This window comes from Sarcophilus harrisii, chromosome 1 (assembly GCF_902635505.1).
Source record: "Sarcophilus harrisii chromosome 1, mSarHar1.11, whole genome shotgun sequence".
Lineage (NCBI taxonomy): Eukaryota > Metazoa > Chordata > Mammalia > Dasyuromorphia > Dasyuridae > Sarcophilus > Sarcophilus harrisii.
This window is the reverse complement of record NC_045426.1, coordinates 399,364,232-399,383,766: the sequence shown is the minus strand read 5'-3', so window position 1 is coordinate 399,383,766 and position 19,535 is coordinate 399,364,232. Positions and strand designations below refer to the sequence as shown.

The 19,535-nt window shown below is 32.8% G+C and overlaps 1 protein-coding gene across 7 annotated transcripts in view; it reads left to right on the top strand.

The window, feature by feature from the left end:
• CTNND2 (catenin delta 2) overlaps positions 1–19,535 on the top strand; it is a 1,100,293-nt gene that overhangs the window by 436,503 nt on the left and 644,255 nt on the right. For all 7 annotated transcript variants that reach the window (XM_031952313.1, XM_031952441.1, XM_031952561.1 and 4 more), the window contains one exon: positions 1,697–1,809. In XM_031952313.1, the coding sequence (XP_031808173.1) occupies positions 1,697–1,809 (113 nt within the window). The remainder of the gene's footprint in view (positions 1–1,696; positions 1,810–19,535) is intronic.

Here is a 19,535-nt window from a genome sequence, read left to right as displayed (position 1 = left end):
TGACCAGTAGATGTTAAATATATTAAAATATAAATTAGATACACAATAAGTATACATGACCAAACCGTTATTTTGCTGTACAAAAAGAATCAGACTCTGAAATATTGTACAATTAGCTTGTGAAGGAAATCAAAAATGCAAGTAGGCATAAATATAGGGATTGGGAGTTCAATGTAATGGTTCTTAGTCATCACCCAGAGTTCTTTCTCTGGGCATAGCTGGTTCAGTTCATTACTGCTCCATTGGAAATGCTTTGTCAACCTTTTAAAATCTTAATCACTTTTCAAGATATTAAGTTACTACTTTTTTCCATTAAGTCTCTTATTTTTTTTCCACTTAGAAATGATCTTTCTATCGTCCAATTTTGCAAAGCCATTTTTGTAGTTATTGTATGTATATATGTATGTATATAATCTTATGGTTATTTGTATCTTATCTGTTGTAAAAAATAATAAGTTTTTGGTGGGAATGGTGTTTAATTCATCTTTGTGTTTTCCTTAGCACCTACACAATCCTTTGCAAAAATTGCATTTAATAAATGTTTGTTGAATTTAGTTTAAGAAATTTAATACAAAGCTAGGGATATGTTGAGTCATTTTGAAGAGTCTGTTACAATAATGAAGTCCTTTCCTGAAATACTCCTAGAGAATCAATGTAGATTCACTTCCCATGAAAAAGTATATTCCTTTAGCTGATTAAACTAAGAGTTTTAAGACATTCTCTCTCTCTCTCTCTCTCTCTCTCTCTCTCTCTCTCTCTCTCTCTCTCTCTCTCTTTCTCTCTCTCTCCCCCTCCTTTTCTCCCTGCTTTCCTCCTTCCCTCTCTCTCTTTCTCTTTCTCTCATTTCATTTGTGAAAAATCTAACATAAAAAAATAGACATTTCATGAACACTATTTCCAAAAAACTTTATATCAAATGCTCACCTTATTGCACAGTGAGTGTTTTTGTTCATTTATTTTGTTTTTCTGGGAAAATTAGTTCCTCTATTGCTCTGAAAAATATCAAACAAAAGATATTATTAATTCACAGCTAAATATGAAAATCTCAACTACAAGGAGTAAATTAAAATATAAAGCCACTGACTAATAGTGTATGTTAGTTTTATATTTGGAAACAGTTGAGACCTTGAAGATATTGTTTTAATTATTCATTATGAAGTAAAGAAAAAATGAGTTAATTTTAAACAATCCTTTCAAATGATCTCTTTTACTTAGGGATGGCTGGAAACTTTTTTTAAAAATCTTGTAAATTGGCAAATTGATATTTAAGAGTTTGGGTTTTTTAATTTTTTAAGATATAAGATATTATCTATTTAATCTTAACCTATATATAAAAAGGTTGAACTTGTTTGTAGTCCTACAAATCCATAAAGTGAAGAGAACTAATAAACCAATTTATTTTGTTTGGGAGCATGAAATGGGTAAAGATGTGTTAAGCAAATTTAAATGTATGTGACTAGGTTGCTTATTACTTCAGAGTACTTTATGGTATTGCCTGTCCTGAAGTGATATGTTAATGGCACACATTCAGTAATTGGTTTTATTAACTACTAGGAGATTTTTTTAAACTTTTCACATTGTTCTCAAGAAGTATCCTGTTTCTTCACTTATACTTGCTTCCTTTTGTATGTATCCCACCGTTCTTATTCTCCTCTTCATGTAGCTCATGGAATGAATGTTGGTCATTTTATTTCAGGAACTACAGTTTGAGAGACTGACTCGAGAACTGGAGGCTGAACGCCAGATTGTAGCCAGCCAACTGGAGAGATGTAAACTTGGATCAGAGACTGGAAGCATGAGCAGCATTAGGTATTGTACTAACTGCTCTTTTTGCTCTTGCTGCAGTGAGTTGCCATTGATAGGAAATTGTGGTGTTTATCTTCTTGTTACACACTTGGCAGTGGGACTGAAGCATTCATTTGAATCCTGGAAAAGGCAGCTAACTGGCATGGTTTGTTACAGGCATCTGTTTTGGTGAAATTAATGAATTCAATGTATGTAGACTCCACATCATTTTGCATATGTCAACCCAGAGGAAAATTCTATTTGTGACTTGCTTGAACCAGGGGTGCCAAATTAGAATCTTCACATTTTATTATTTAAAATGATCCAAGATGAGGTCTTATTGGTGTTGGGGGAAAAAATCAAGTAAAATAAAGGGAGAAATGGTGCATTTTTAGAATTGTGGAGGAAAAATAATTAGCTTTTCATTTGTTTTACTGCTTCATAAAAAAATTTCTGAAGAACAATGTACAAGAAAGAGCACTTTATACCACAGATATTAGTTAAAAATCTTACATAATTACATGGCTTTGAACTTGTCAATAATAAAACAACTATGCATACACATATGCATATATATGAACATACAGATACATATGCATATATTTTAAAAAACATTCTTTTTATCTAAACTTGCATATTACTAGGAGAGTATTCATGTGGACTAAGATCATTGTATTAATCAACATAACACATAACGAGGAAAATTCTATTTTTTAATTCCAGAAAGACTATATCAGTTGTTCAATGAACATATGATACTGTTACTGTTGTAAATTACATTTTTGTTTTTTTTTTAAGTATAACTAGTCACATCTTTCATTGAGCATATATATGTACATATGTATAAACACACACATATGTATATATATAATTTTCTTATTAGCTGATGAACAGTGAATAGCTATTCAATATTAAAACCTCTGAGCCATATATTTATTTTGATAGTATTATTTTAAATGATATACTTTATTTAGATGACTAGCAAAAGATAACAAGAACATGAAAAATGACTCAGGAAAAGGAAACTTTAAAAACATAACTTTAGCTTTAAAAGAAATGAAAAAAGGAAAGAGGTATCAATCTGTTAACAGTTAAATATAGTAATACCACAAACTAAAGAGGGTACATGAGACAATCTAATAGCTTTTGTTTCTTTTTATATCTTTAAAAGAAGTATTTTCAAAGATAGTTTATGAGTGGGAATGGCTGGCTAAATGTAAAATATAATTTCTCCTGCTTCAGTTAATTATGGAAAAGGTTAAGGACATGTGAGATGACAAAAACAATAATTTTAAAATTATGTATTTGTCCATATTGTAAGAGCCAGAGGAAAAGGAGTCACATGCAATGCAAACAGGAAATGAACAAGCTTTGCCTGAAACCCCTGGAAGTGATTTCTGTGAATAAACAGAGACTGCCTAGTGGGCAGGAACTCTGTCTACATTGAGATTGCATTGTTAACGGGAGGCATCTCTTTCTCTTGGCTGTGCGTTTGACCTCATAGACCTTGTTTAAACAGTGAGGACTAGGAAATTGGCCCTTTTTCACCTGGAGCTCTGCTGGGAGTAGGAACTAAAAATGTGCAGGAGGTCAGAAGGTAGAATGTGGACATGTGAATAAAGATTCTGAGCTTTTATACAATTTCTCTCGTGCTTTCTCATATCTAAACCACTTTTCTTATGAAATGATGGCCAGAAATCTCTGAAGACCTCAGAAAGAGATAAGCTTGGTAAAATTGGTTTAAACACTGCAAAAGACAGTGACCAGAGATTTCTCTGAGAGCCTAGAAATTAGGAGAGACTGGCAGTAGTGAATGCAGAGTCAGCATTTACACTGTATGTATGTGAATTTTTGTCCTTGATCTGATGATAATCTCAATTAATGGTTAAACTGCTCAAAAAGTTGGATTATAACTCTTGATTGTTTTATAGTCACTATTCTGTAGATATGTATCTTATTATGTTGATAACTTTTGATCTTTCAAGGAACCTATGGGCGCTCTCTCTCTCTCTCTCTCTCTCTCTTGGTTTGTTATTCATCAATGCACTTAATATTACAATTAAACAAATTGGTAACTTTCATCATTGTATACCTGATATTGGTCTTTCTTTATTCAGCCTTTCTTTGGTATACACTAATATAAATAACCTCAGTCTTTTTAACCTTAGTACCATTTCACTTTTTGTAAATTCTTAATGTATATCTGTATTTTTATAGAACTCCAAAATTTGTCTCATTTCTCATGGGAAGGCATCCCATTCAAAACTTTTAGCTTTATTAATTTCTGCCATAACCTAATACTTTGTTCATTTAGGAGAAATCTCAGAATTCATTAAGAGGTTTATTTTCAAAAAAGGAAAGAGGGGGCAATCTGGTAACATTCAAGTATATTGACTAAAGAGGAAATGTGAGACATAATTTAATAACTTTTGTCTCTCTTTGTTTCTTTAAAAGATTCTGAGGGGGGAATGGGTAACTAAAATGAATGGATCTAGTACTCTTTCTCAGACTTTTTTCCAATTGCTTTGAGGAAAAGATGAATCACATTTTTATGATCACTAACCTGAATTGCTATGTTCTTGTATTGACTCTTACATGCTTTGTGAACTTTCTGAAGTGTCCCAATTTATCTATGAGCTGCCAGAATCCACATCTTCCAAAGGTTGTGTAAGATGAATGAATGCTGTAAACAGGTTGATGATGATTATTCTGACATTTGCCATAACCCAAAGGTTTTTTCTTCTCTGGTGCATTGTGACCTGCTCCTTTTCTTGACTTATCTCACTTAGCATGAAAGATCAGGACTCCTTGAATTGATTCATTTTTCCTCTAAGAAATTTGCTCTTTTAGTTGTCAAAAACCAATAGAAGTATATTAGATGATGTATGTGTATAGTGATAATTTTTTTTTTACATATGACTAATTCTGTTTTAAATAGTGGTCAGAAGCACTTTATACTTCATGTTTGCAAAACACTTTACAGTTATTTTCTTATTTGAGCTCAACAACTTCTGTGTCTGTCATGCACAACATTTTGTGAATTCATTTGGCATGTTCTTAGCACATATACTGAAATAGTTTGCAATTTCCTTCTCCAGCTCATTTTACAGATGAGGAACTGAGGCAAACAAGGCTAAATAATTAGCCTAAGGTTACATGCCTGATAAATGTCTGAGGCTAGTTTAGAATCATGGAAGATCCATCTTCTTGACTCCAGGGCTAGTACCCTATGTACTGCAAAACTTCACTGTCCTATGAGCTAGATTCTCTAAATATTATTTAGATCACTTGAGAGTGGAAGATAATAAAGTTAGCAGATCAGGCACTAGATTCAAACCCCAATCTTCCTGCTTCATTCATATATTCAATAAACATTTATTAAACACCTGGCATCTTCAAGACACTGTACTAAACCCAAGAGTACAAAAAAAAAAAAAAAAGACCAAAGACAAAACATTCCTTGTTCTTTTAAGATTTCACAATCTAGGTGAAGAAGACTAAATACAAACAATCATGTACAAACAAGATATATACAGGATAAGCAGGGAATAATTTAGCAGAGGAATGACACCAGAATTAAGGAGAATTGGGAAAACCTTCCCATAAGCAGCAAAATTTTATTTGGGATTTGAAGGAATTTGGATTTGAAAGAGGCAGTATCTTGTTCAGAGAATAGGAAGGAGACCAGTTTTGCTGTTTTATAGAATATGTAGAGGTAGGTAAACTGTAAGATGGCTAGAAAAGTTGAGGGTGGGGTTTTGGTGTGTGTGCAGGTAGTAAGTGTTTTTGAATGTTAAGGAGAAGATCCTACATTTGATCCTATTAGTGACAGGGAGCCACTGGAGTTTATTGACCAAGTGGCATATATTCAGACCTATCCTTTTAGAAAATTCCTTTGTTGGCAGAATGGAAGATAGACAGAAGTGGGGGAAACTAGTAGCTAACAGGTTAACCAGAAAGTTATTATAGTAGTCCAGGGGTAAGGTGATAAAGGTCTAGAACCAGGATGCTGGCAGTGTCAGAGGAGAGAAGAGGTCATATATAAGAGAACTTATGAAGGTATGATTGACAGGTCTTGGCAACAAATTGGATAATGGGATTAGGTGGGATGAAAGCAAATGAACAATTCAAGATAACCTCTAGCTTGGTATCCTAGATGATGGTACTCTCCCATATTCAGCACTTAATTGGGGGATCTATTTCATTGTTTCCTACATGACTGCAGAACTCTAACATACCTTTCAACTTCTTTTTATGTTGTCTGTCCCCTTTAAATTGTTACCTCCTTGAAAAATAGGTACTGTCTTTTGTCTTTCTTATCAGCACAGTGTCTGGCATATTAAAAAATGGTTAATTGGTGTTTAAAACAAAGCATTTCCTTTTTTTTATTATAGTTTTTTTATTTATAAGACATATGCTTGGGTAATTTTTCAGCATTGACCCCTGCAAAATCTTCTGTTCCAACTTTTCCCCTTTTTACCCCCACTCCCTCCCGTAGATGGCAGGTAGATCAATACATGTTAATTAAATATGTTAAAGTATATGTTAAATACAATATATGTATACATATTTATACAGTTATCTTGCTGCACAAGAAAAAATCAGATTTAGAAGTATGGTTAAAAATAAACTGAGAAGGAAAACAAAAATGTAAGTGGACAAAAACAGAAGAAATGGAAATATTATGTTGTGGTCCACACTCATTTCCCATAGTTCTTTCACTGGGTGTAGCTGGTTCTCTTCATTATTGAACAATTGGAACTGATTTGGTTCATCTGATTTTTGAAGAGAGCCACATCCATCAGGATTGATCATCATATAGTATTATTACTGAAGTGTATAATGATCTCCTGGTTCTGCTCATTTCACCCAGCATCAGTTCATTTAAGTCTCTTTAGGCCTTTCTGAAATCATCCTGCTGGTCATTTCTTACAGAACAATAATATTCCATAACATTCATAAATCACAACTTATTCAGGCATTGTCCAAGTGATGGGTATCCATTCAATTTCCTGTTTCTAGCTACTATGAAAAGGGCTTCCACAAACATTTTGGCACATACATGTCCCTTTCCCTTCTTTAAGATCTCTTTGGGATGTAAGCCCAGTAGAAACACTGCTGAATCAAAGGGTAAGCACAGTTTGATAACTTTTTGAGCATAGTTCCAAATTGCTCTCCAGAATGGTTGGATGCATTCACAATTCCACTAAAAAATGTGTTAGTTGTCCCAGTTTTCCCACATCCCCTCCAACATTCATCATTATCTTTTCCTGTCATCCTAGCCAATCTAAGAGGTGTGTCATGGTATCTCCGAGTTGTCTTAATTTGCATTTCTCTGATCAATAATGATTTGGAGCAACAAAAAGCAAATTTTTGGCATGTCAGATATATTTATAGAACATTTACTTTCAGATGTCCAGTAGGCAATTGTAGAAGTGATTTTGTTATTGTTTTCCATTTATGTCCAAATCTTTATAACTTCATTTGGGGTTTTCTTGCCAAAGACACTGGAGTGATTTACCATTCCAGCTCATTTTACAGATGAAGAAATGGAGGCAAATGAATTAAGTGATTTCCCAAGGTCATTTAGCTAGTAAGTGTCTCAGGTTAGATTTGAATTCATTAAGAGTTTTTCTGATTCCTGAACTGGTATTCTATAACACCTAATTGTCAATAATACTGAAAATCAACTGAGAGATTAGGACCAGAGAAGTAAATTTGAAAAATATTGGTTTCAGAATCAAATACCCCATTTGAACAGATGATCCTATCTCCTTTATATCTATCATTGTATGAGCAAACATGGTGTTAATAAATTCATGGTACTGGTACTAACAGTCAGTAAACTTAGATTAATTTTAATAAGGTAAGTTGAGATAAAAACAAAAGCTTTAAGTTCTGGTTTCTGTTTTAAGATATTGAAAAATATTTCTATGATTAAAGACAAATACATATTTTAATGAATAAAATGAAAATAGAAAAAAAAAAAAAAAAGGGGGAGGGGGGAATGGAGCAGCTACAGGGCATAGTAAATAAATTGCCAGAATTGAAGTCAGGAGGACTCATATTCCTGAGTTCAAATGTGGCTTCAGAGATTTACTAGCTGTGTGACCTTAGGCAAGTCATTTAACTCTGCCTCCATTTCCTCATTTGTAAAATGAGATGGAGAAGGAAATTACAAACAACCTCAGTATTTTTGCCAAGAAAATCCCAAATAGGTAATGAAGAGTTGGCTACAACTAAAAATGATTGAACAACAATAAAAAGAAAAAATATATATTTTTTCTAGACCTGGAAAATATTTTTTCCACTGGAAAAATTTTGTCTTAAAGTACATGTGTAGATGCCAAAGTTTGGAACTAGTATAATGCCAAAGAAACGGAGACAAGATAGAGATTAGAGAGCATTTAATAATTTATTTGAAAGGAAGAGATTTACTGGGACCAAATGGATCCATGGTTTGGTCCCAGGGCTGAATGAGATTATCGTCTCCAAGAATCCAGCAACACACAGCCAACAGTATGAGTTCTCAATGACCTATATACACATGGCTCAGACTCAGGGGGTAGATCGAGGCAGGGGTGGAGTCAGCGTGCTGAGAACAGGAATGGGACTCTGACAGGGTGAGGTGAGCCACCAAAGACAGGGAGAAGATCTTGATAAGAAGGTATTTGATATTCTGATATTTTGGGATGGGGAGAGGCAGTTTATATTCTAAAACATAAGATCTTTTATTCTTATCAAATATTCTGATAAAGAGGGAGGGGTGGTTTTGCAGGATTGAGCAGAACAGTTATAAACTGAGGCAGAACAAGTAGGGAAACCGAGGCAGGACAATTTAGGGAAACTGAGTCAGGACAATAAAAGAGAACTGTAGCATAACATCAGCAACTTGGAAGCAAGATAGGTGCTGAAGTATTTATATTTCTGTAAATGAGAGGCTGTGTAACTTAGGAGAGAATGTTCATCTTTAAGTTAAGAACTGGGTTCAAATTTTAATTTTGAAGCATACTGTTTATGTGACTGTGGGCAAATTAGCTAATGCTTCAGTATCTAAGGTAACTATTGAAGACTAGAATTTGCAAAGCAGGAGCCAAAATGCATCTTTATCTCTGCGTCTGTCTCTGTGTCTGTGTCTGTCTATCTGTCTGTCTGTCTGTCTCATTCTCTTTCTTTCTTTCTCTCTCTCTCTCTCTCATTTATGTACATACATACATTTATTCACATATTGTATAGTATATGTATGTGTGTGTGTGTGTGTGTGTGTGTATATATATATATATATATATATATACATACACATATACACTTATTCACATTTCTATTTATCTACTGTTACATGCCATTCATTAGTGGAGGTGAGTATCTAATGCTGACTAGCCAAAATAGATCCTCTCATATGAGAGGATTCTAATGAGACAAGATGCAGCTACAGTAATAATATATATTGATATATGTTGTCCCAAAAAAAAAAAAAATTTTAAGTTTTAATAGCTTAAGCATAATTCTAAAATCAGTCTGTAAATTTTAACTTTTAATAGCTTATAACTGTATTAAGACTATTGGTACATCCTATATAACTACACATACCCCCATATGTCAACATTCTAAGTGCACATACACAAATGTGTGTTTCTATACACATGTCTTACTGTTATTTGTTCATCTCAGATATATTTTTGCATTGATTTGAACACATACTTAAAAAAAAAAAACCAACCCACAATCAAAGCTTATAGACCTAAATTTCTATAAATACCTGAAATTTACTTTCCAAATAAAAAAGCATTTAGAAAACTTTGTGAAGCTACTGTTCAACTGTCTATCTTGGTATTTTGCATTCCTTTCACTGAATGCCATTATTATTTAAAATTACAACACAAAATAACAGGAAAATCTTATCTGAGGTAATGATGCCCTTCTCTTGTGGATAAATTACAAATCCTCCAACAAACAGCATCTGATTTTTAGACAAGAGAATGAGAATATTGAACTGCAATTTCAAGTAAATAATGTTGCAATCATTGTCCAGAAGTCTTTTGTGCTGCTTTTGGTTGACTATGAAAAACAGAATAACTAAAAATGGAGTATAGTAACTTTTATTTGCATATCTTTGGAGGCTATTGCTGTGTCTAAATTGATGTCCTGCTTGATCCTTTATGAATCAGATTTCATAAGTTGGTTTAAGAAACTTCTGTTACAATAATATTAATGTTCTACTCATGACTGAGTTCTTTTGTATGATTTTATGCATTTGGACTTCACTGTATTCAATATAGCTGATCGATCCCTTTTACTTTTAGTGTCCTCTGATTTTTGTTGCTCAACCACTAATAGTAAACTTTCCACAGCTGAGATAGTTCCTATATTAACTTTAGATCTAGTTACTTCTCCTGTCATCAAGATCATGTGTATTCTAGAAATATGCCTGAGACCTAATTGACATCTTATTTATCATGACAGTGCAAAAATATTTGAGGAATACTTAGAGGTCAATTCTAAACTGCCTCATTTTAGATATGAGAAAAGTGAGATATTGAAAAAATATCTTAACATTCTTTTCTTCTCATCACTTCAATTCAGATATCTTACATTTTTCTATTTAGTTTTTAACAATTTGTTCATGATGCTTTGCTAGCTACTGTTCAGAGTTAAACCCTTTTTGTTAGTCATAGAGATTAATCTAATCTCTTGAATTTCTCCTGGCATCACCTCCATCATGCTTCCTATTAAGGTCCTAACCTTGTGTATCATTGAAAAAATTAAGGCCATTCACAGAGAACTCCTCTTCTTTTCCTCAGCTTACTTTATTCAGATTCCCCCAAGTTTCTTCTCTAACTCTGCCGTTTATTCTTTTATCAGATAAGAGATAACTTTTCTTTCCAAGACAAAAGCCTTTACAAGTACCCCTGAACCTATTCCTTCTCATCTTTTCCAGAAAACTGCCTTCACCATTATTCTCTCTCTGCAATCTTCAAACTCCCTCTACCGATTCCTTTCTTGCTGCCTATCAATAAATTAGATTTATTTTTAATAACTTCTTAAAAATAACTTGATCTACTATTCATAGCTATTATTTTATTGTTTTACTCCTTTCCATGGCAAAACTCCTTGAGAAAACTATCTACAATAGATGCTTTCTGTTTTCCTTTCTATTCTTTTAAACCTCTCATCTCATCATTCAACTGAAATTATCCTTTCCAAGTACAGTCTCTTAATTGTGACTTTTATCTACTGTTGGCCACTTCTCAGTATTCATCCTTACTGACCTGCATGCACCATAGGATCACTTTTCCTAGTGGATATTCTCCCTTTTTTTTAGTATTTTGTAATCCAGGCTCTGTCCTGTTTTCTCTCCTATGAATATGACAACTCTTTATCAGTCTCCTTTGCTGGGTCTTCATCTGTCAAGCCCACTATGTCCTGTATTTTCTTTCCTCTTTCCTATATTCTAAATTACTTTATTATATCACCTGTTCCCATGTGTTCAATTATTATGTCTATGCAGATTATTCCCAAATCTATGTATTTAGCCCTTATCTCTCTCCTGAGCTCCAGACCTAAAGCAATAGTTGCCTTTTTGATAATCTAATAGTGGATATTCCTGGAGCATTTCACTCTCCCTGTGTTTCAAATAAAATGCATTATCCCCACTCCACTCCATACTACTCTATATACTTTTGTCTTGATTTTTCTATTACTTTCCAGGGCACTATTATCTTCCTAGTCATCCCAGGTTCTTAGATACTTTATATATTTCTTATATGTAATTACTTATATTTTGTGCTTATCTCCCCACTAGAATGTAAACTCCCTGAGGGGAGATACATTACCTTTCTTTATATTCCTACCACTTAGCACCTTGTCTAGTATCTAATGATGACTTAACAAATCTTGTTGATTGACTGAACTATCTGGAAATCCTTTGCAAGTTTTACCATCCACATCCTTTTATTCTAAATTTCCATCAGTATCAACCTGCTGTTTCAACCAATAAAATAGCCTATTCACTCCCTTCTAAATTGGCCTCTAACAAAATTGCATTCTTTTAAATATATATTGATGAATTGTATAGTTCAAACTTCCTCTTTTTAGTCAATTCATCTCAATCTCCACACTTTAAACTTTTTAGGCTAGCTGAAGCATATTTTGATTTTTATTACAAGTCATTATAAATGATAATTTATTATATTATATTAATTTAACTAAGATATTTAATTAATATAATAAAATTATATAATAATGTGACATTATAGATATATATTTTATATTTTATGCACATATATATACACACATACACCCCCATAATTGTTGTTCAGAGTGTAGTAAGTCATAAACCTCTTAGTAGAGGTTCATAGTAGAACTTTTGCTTAATTCCTAATCTTGTAAGGTCAAATATCTTTAAATATTTTAAAAATAATGGATAAAAGTGCTACTATTCCTTTGATCCTAATCCTTCTGTCTCTTGCAAGATATTTTCTTTGATTTATCAAAATTTCTCCCATAATACATGAAAGTATTTTAAAACTATTTAGACTTGCCTATCCTTGTTCTTAAGTAGATATTTAAGCTGCCAGAAAACATTCTTCCTACTTACCAGATCCTTTTTAATGATAAGGTGTTGACTTTGACATTCTTTCACCCTGATGACTGTGCTCTCCATCAAACATCTGAGTGTACTCTCTCCATGGTTTTCATAGAGCTCCTTCAATCTTCACTTAAAAAAAAAAATAGCTATCTTGTTGATTCAGGCAGAGGGGAAGAGAAGATGGGGAGTACATGTGTAGGTCAATTCAATCTGAATCAGGGCTCTGATCTTTTGGAAAACTTTCTCCTCTTGCCCACTATCCTATTTTTCAAGGAAACCTAAATATATGAATAATATTTTTATTTATAGTCAGAGAACCCAGCAAGTTTCAGATGTGATTGAAATGTTGACACATCCTCTCTGTTAAGTAAAGCAAGTAAACATTTTCCAGTGCTATTCATGACCTCTAGAGAGATCAGCAACAAATCAGTTGAGGGGAATTCATGATTCAGCATGACTCAATTGTCTCAGGTTCCTCCTCAAAGAAAGATATTGAACATCTAGTTTCATATATTGACTCATAAGCTCTTGTCCCAGCAATTTAGCTATTCTAAGGTTAGTAGTAGATGTGGGTCCCTACAAGGAAAGACTTTCCAGTGGCTTGAGGAAGACTTATGGAAATCATGGCAACATTACTTCATACCCCCAATTTCATACCTTTGGGGAAAAACCCTTCAGTTTCATCATTTTTTTTTTCTTTTATCTCCTTGATTTCTTCATATTCTTTGTAAACAGCCCAAATCTAGCATCCTCTTCTCATTTCTTGTCTACTTAGTACAGAAATTTGAGAATGAAGTGAAGGTGCTACATATGTAATGATTCATATTTGTTTCACAACGAACATTTTAAAGTAATTTAGCATTTTGTGATTCAATATTCACATCAAACTTGTAAAAATACAACCCACTCATGCACATGGATCCACACTATATAAGCCAATTATCAAAGTGGCTTAGTCAATGTCTGGCTATTTTGTCTTGGAAAATAATTGAGGAGTTCATGAAGAAGAAGGGGTAAGATTATTTTTCTTCTTTTAAGTGTTATCTACATTTTCCCCAGGTGATGGTTTTGTCTCAACAGACATACATTGCATTAAACTAAAATTTTTCATTTAATACTTATTTGGGGCTCCACTTTAGGATTTCCTATGAGCCACTAGAGGCCAGTTGGGAATTTCCATTGCTTTATTTGGGACACAAATGGGAAAAAGGACTTTTTTTTTCCAGACACATCAATCTCACAGGTTGCCAACACTTCACCAGGCTATTGCTAACTGGCTGACTTACATTTATCAATTCCAGAATTTCTTTACTATTTTATTTGCTCCAACCATAGAGAATTTATAGGAGTAACTAGGTGCAGTCTTGATCATAGAATGACTTGAGCCAATGTGTTCAGTTTTGTATATAGCAAGGCAATCAATAGAAACTTTTAAGTGACTTTTCCCTTGGTAGTTTTACATTTCTCAAAGTGCAGCTAAAACATTAAATTTGTTGTCTGTATACCTACTTAGAAAAGCCCTTAAAATCAGCTCTCAAATAAACAATATAAAGATCTGAGACAATGAATTTTTTTGCATGCTATCCACTCCAATAAAGCCAAAATATCTCCTAGGAGGATCCTGAATGCTTTCCATAAAAGTGAACTAAAAGATTTCATCATGACTAATTCATTTTATCCTTAAAATTGATCTCCTTTTTGGCAAAATTAATTCACCATTCTAGCCTATGAATAACCATGTCAATAGAAAATTGGAGGGCAAAGTTATTGATTGATGATTATAATGGTATTGTTGAAAAATGTAATTCCACACCACCACCATCTTTCTAGTTCTTAGACACTTTTAATTTTCATTCATATATTTCCTAGTATTTCATGAAAGTAATGAAAGACATCTTTTTCTTACAATATTATATCATTCTCTGTATGTGTCTCTCTATTTCTTTATTCTCTTTCTGTCTCTGTCTTCATCCTTTCTCTCTCTCTGTCTCTTTCTCTCTCTCTTCCCCCTCTCTCTTTATCTCTCTCTCTTCCCTCCCTTTCTCTCTGTCCCTCTCTGTTTCTGTCTTTGTCACAAAAATTAATAGTCAATGTACTATATGTTAGAAACTGAACAAAGTGGTAATGCAAAACCAAAACAAAAATGAACAATAAATAGTCCCTATCCTCAGAGAGTTAATATACACATACATAAACATCCATATCCATGTATATACATGTGCATGCACACACATAGTCACTTGGGAAATCTTTTGCATTGTATTGTATAATATTGGCATTGGTAGAGCATTGGTCCTGGAGTCAAGAAGTCCTGAATTTAAATCCATCCCTTTGACTGGACATGTTACTCAACTGTTGTTGTTGCGTTATTTGTTTGTTTTTGCTTCAGTTTTTTCATCTGTAAAATGGGGATAATATTATCACCTACCTCCTAGGATTATTGTGAAAATGAAATGAAATCATACTTATGCACAGCACAGTGCCTGGAACATAATAGCAGTTGTATAAATGTTAGCTAGCAGTACCAGCAATAATAATAGTAGTTTATCGTAGTAGTTTATCTTGGTTTTACAGAGATATGGGGGAAAAAACCTGGGGAAAATGTATTGTTTTGGACAGATTCGTATGACCTTGAAACACTGGAAGTATTGAATACAGTCTTGCCTCCATTCTTGTACTCATAGGCATTTTAATTTATGTATATTTGGTTTCATATAAAACTAAATGTTGTCTTTCAGTCTAATATAATAGAAAGATAACACATCATAATCACTTCACATAGAGTATGTTCTTGAATATTTATAGGAGACCCATAAAAATTAATCCCTTAAAGTAGATTCCTTAAATTATTTTGAGTTTAAATTCAGATTATCTTACACAATAAATACTCCCCCTTTTTTGTTTAAATATCTTACTTTGACAGGTTTCTAAATAATATAAAGTTGTGCTTCTTTCTAAAGTGATTTTTAATAAAAAAAAAAAAAAACCCTGTGCATGATCAGTCACAATATATATTTTATGCCAAATATGATTTATTGGTCTTATATGCATCAATAGTCAAATAAGTTTTCTTCAAAATTATCTTCAGTGAATATTGCAAAACAATGTTTTATGCAAAATCTGAATCAGATAAATGCTTAGAATGCGTTAAAGCCAAGGGAAACAAGATAACTGTCGGCATATGAAGGACTGGCACATGGAACAGGTTTCAGGTTTGTTCTGCAGCTGGGTAGTACAATAGGTAAGAGTGCTGCTGTAGGAGGCAAAGAACACCAGAGTTCAAACCCTACCTTATACAATTGCTAGCTATATGACAGTGGAGAAGTCCCTTATGTTCTCTCATCCTCAGTTTCGTCATCTTTAAAGTAAGGATAATAATAGTACCTATCTCACAGACAGGTTTTTAAGGATGAAGTGAGATAACATTACTGTGCTAAATATGTTATAGAATGTTAGATATTATCATTACATTTATGATAATGCTTTGCCCTAGACAGCAGAATTAAGGAGAAATGAATGTGATTTTCAAAGATGTGGATTTAAATGTAAGGGAGGAAAACAGATTCAGAAATAGTAGATTTTTATACATTATACATTATTAAGTGGAAGTATTTAATATTCTTCAAATGGAATGACCAATTTTGGAACACAGTTATAGGAAAGATTCTTGTTTAGATACATGATGAATTATATCATCAAACTCATATTTTGTGATTTTTATGAGGTTTTTTTTCCTTTCCTCTTGTTTTCTGTTTGGGGGAATATTGGAGTGAAGTCCTTCAGATGAGGAGGGAATGGCCTACCTTGTACATATTAAATTCTGTAAATACAATATACTAAATTTATAAATTTGCTACATTTTCTTATACAAGTACACCAAAACCCATTTTAATTTATAAATATTTATTAAATAATGATCTTATTAAAGTTAAAAAGGGATGCTACAAACATTTTTGCACATGTAGGTCCTTTTGCCTTTTTTATGATCTCTTTGGGATAACAAGACAAGTGGAGACACTGCTGGATATATACAGTTTGATAACCTTTTGGGCATAATTCCAAATTACTCTCCAGAATGGTTGGATCAGTTCACAACTTCATCAGCAATAAATCAGTGTCCCAGTTTTTTCACATCCTTCCAACATTCATCATTATCTTTTCCTGTCATCTTAGGCAATCTGAGGGGTAGGTCTATCACCTTTTTCTTGAGAACCATCCACAAAAAAAGGGGCGTTTCCTTGTGCAAGTGACATTGTAGATTCTTCATGTTCATGATAATATGGGTTATGTTTGTTCTGTTAAACAAAACAGTTATTAAACATTTCCTATCATCAAAATACTGGTGATAAAATGATGAAAAATATAATAGGCCCCTTTCAAAAATGAAGTGTAATCTGATAGGGAGGATGTGATATATACAAAAAAGTACAAATTTTGTAAAATATTAATTACATAAAGGAGGTCAAGGAGAGGTACCTGAGAGATTCAAGGAGAGGATCACTTAGTGTCTAAGAGATGCCATTTGACTTGGAACTTAAAGAAGTAGGAGGCCATCATTAGGAAGAAATGGTAGAGAACTTCTAGTCCGAAATAGGAAGCAATATCCTCAAAAGCATGAAGGTAGAAGGAGGTAGGAGACAGGAAATTTAGTTGTAGAACTGGTTAATTCCAAATGATAGAGGACCTTACATGCCAAACTAACAAATTTATATGGGAATCAAAAATGGTTAACTGAAATTTTGAGTAAAGGAATAAAGTGGAGAGACCAATGCTTTTGAAAAATAACTTATTGTAAACATCTTCACTTTTCCTTGGATTCTAATCTTTGTACTCCATTCCTTGAATTTTTGGTTTGTGACCATTTTAAGAAATTTGAAGTTAATAGCAGATAGATAAACAGTATTGAGATAAATATTTTCTATAGGTGAGTCATAATGAAATTCAGAACAAAGAGGAAATATGACATAGTAGGAAAACCTGAAGCTAAGAAATAGGATAAATGTAAATTCTGCAACTAGTGAAATAAGTGAATGAAGGCAAATCACTGGATTTCAGGTGTTCATTTTCTTCCCTTATATAATTTGGGGATGATACTAGATTGCTTTCAACTTTTTTTTCAATTCTTTTTGTCTCACCTATTCTAATATAGTCATATTCTTAATAGTTAATGATTATTTTTAAAAAGAGTGGTATAGTCACTTAGTCATTAGTGAACTGAGTTAAGCACATAGTGAGGGCCTAAACCAGTAGAAAATGGGACACTTTCCAAGAACTATGTGTTTGTTTGTTTCAACATTAACTAATAACATATTCCTCATTAGAAAAAATATTTTTGAAAAGAACATTTTAAAGCAGATTTGCATATACATTTCAAAAATAGATTTTTCTAGACACTCTAGTACAGCCTAAAGACAAGTATCCTTTTCAATCTGTGGAAAAGATGAAAAACAACACTTTTTCACAAAGTGTGATTTATTCTGACATAATTATTTTAAACATTTTAGGGTAGTACTTTGCATTGTGATTTTTAAAAAGGAAACAAGAAAAATGAAAGAGAATGTCTTTACACTTATCAGCTACACATGCACGCAGAATTTGCTGAAAGAGAATATTATTTTTACATTAAAACCTACTTTGTGCCACTCTAGCCAGCAGAAGAGATACTCACTTACTTTGTATTTGAAATGATGACGGATTATAAAAACTAAAACCACACATTTTCCTTTTATAAGTATAATGTATGTATAATCCTGGTTCTTTTTCCCAACACATGCTTAGGTCTGATCTTTTAAACAGGTGATGGTAATATCATAGAGTTTAAAAACCAAGGGACTGGTGTCAGCTCTCAATACAGATGATTTTTGACTGATTTGTTCTTATCAGGAATATGGTAGTGTACCAGCTACAGCCTTCTCAAACATCTGTTTGCTCAGTAGTGAGGGAGCTGAGTGAGCTTAAAATTATGTTGCACATTGCTGCTCAAGGTTTTATACTAACTTGAGTGTGTAAATCTCAGCAAGAGATTATTAAAGAAATCTGTCCAAGGAATTGACTGCCAAATTGACTTAAAATTTAACAATGAATATCTCTCTAAAGCATGAGTGAAGTTGCATGCCTGTGGATAGCTGATTGTCACTAGTGACAAGACTCATTTGTAGCAAGTTGTTTGATTCTTTCAAAACACATTTTTATGTCTCCTTTTCATTAATACCCAAGAAATAGGAAAGACAATTAAAAGAAGCATGATGCAATATAAAACAAAGGGACAGTATAGAAAAGATGTGGGTTCTAGTACCACGTATTACAACTGTGTCCATGGGCAATTAATTTTAGTTTTGTGAACCTCAGTTTCTTGTTGTGTATGATGGGTATGGTACCATCTGCTACCTATTTCAATGGGTGCATTTCAAGAAAAAAATCAAATAATTCATTTAAATTAATTAATTTAAAATTAAAATTCATATACTATTCCTTTCAGTTATATGGAAAAAAACTTTTTTCTTAATTAACACATAATTATTATTAATTGACTATATATATTTGTAACAGATTTTGTTTTTCTTGGTTTCTCAATGTGTGGGAAACAGAAGATAGTACAGAGAGAATTTGGAACTAAAAATAAAATTGAATTCAAAATATATACTTGACTATTTCAAGCAAAAAATAAATCAGAAATATTATTTTACATGGACTCAGAAAATATTCCATGGGGCTTTTAAAGAGACTTCTCTTTCTTTTCAGTCATGGTATTGTTTAATATCTTTGTGGCATTATAGATGTAATATATTACAGCATTGTAAATATTATGACACAATTCATTAACTCTGTTGGTTTTAGTTGAATTGTAGAAATTATAAAATACACAAATCCCCTGGTCTTCTAGCTGTCATAATTAACTTCATGTGCCCATGATCCTGGGGTATTCTATGGGAATACATTTCAACTAAGCAGTACTTGATTGTTTTGTTACTTGTTAGCTAGAGAATCCTAATTCTAGAGAAAGACAGATAGCAATAGCTAGTGATCATTTAATATATTTAAGTATTACAAAAAGCTAGCTATGAGCAGAAACATATTTTTTTTATAATTAATTTGCAACTTTTAAGATTAATTCAGTTTTGTGGGAGACCTAAGAACACAGGACCATATGGCAAAGAAAAGC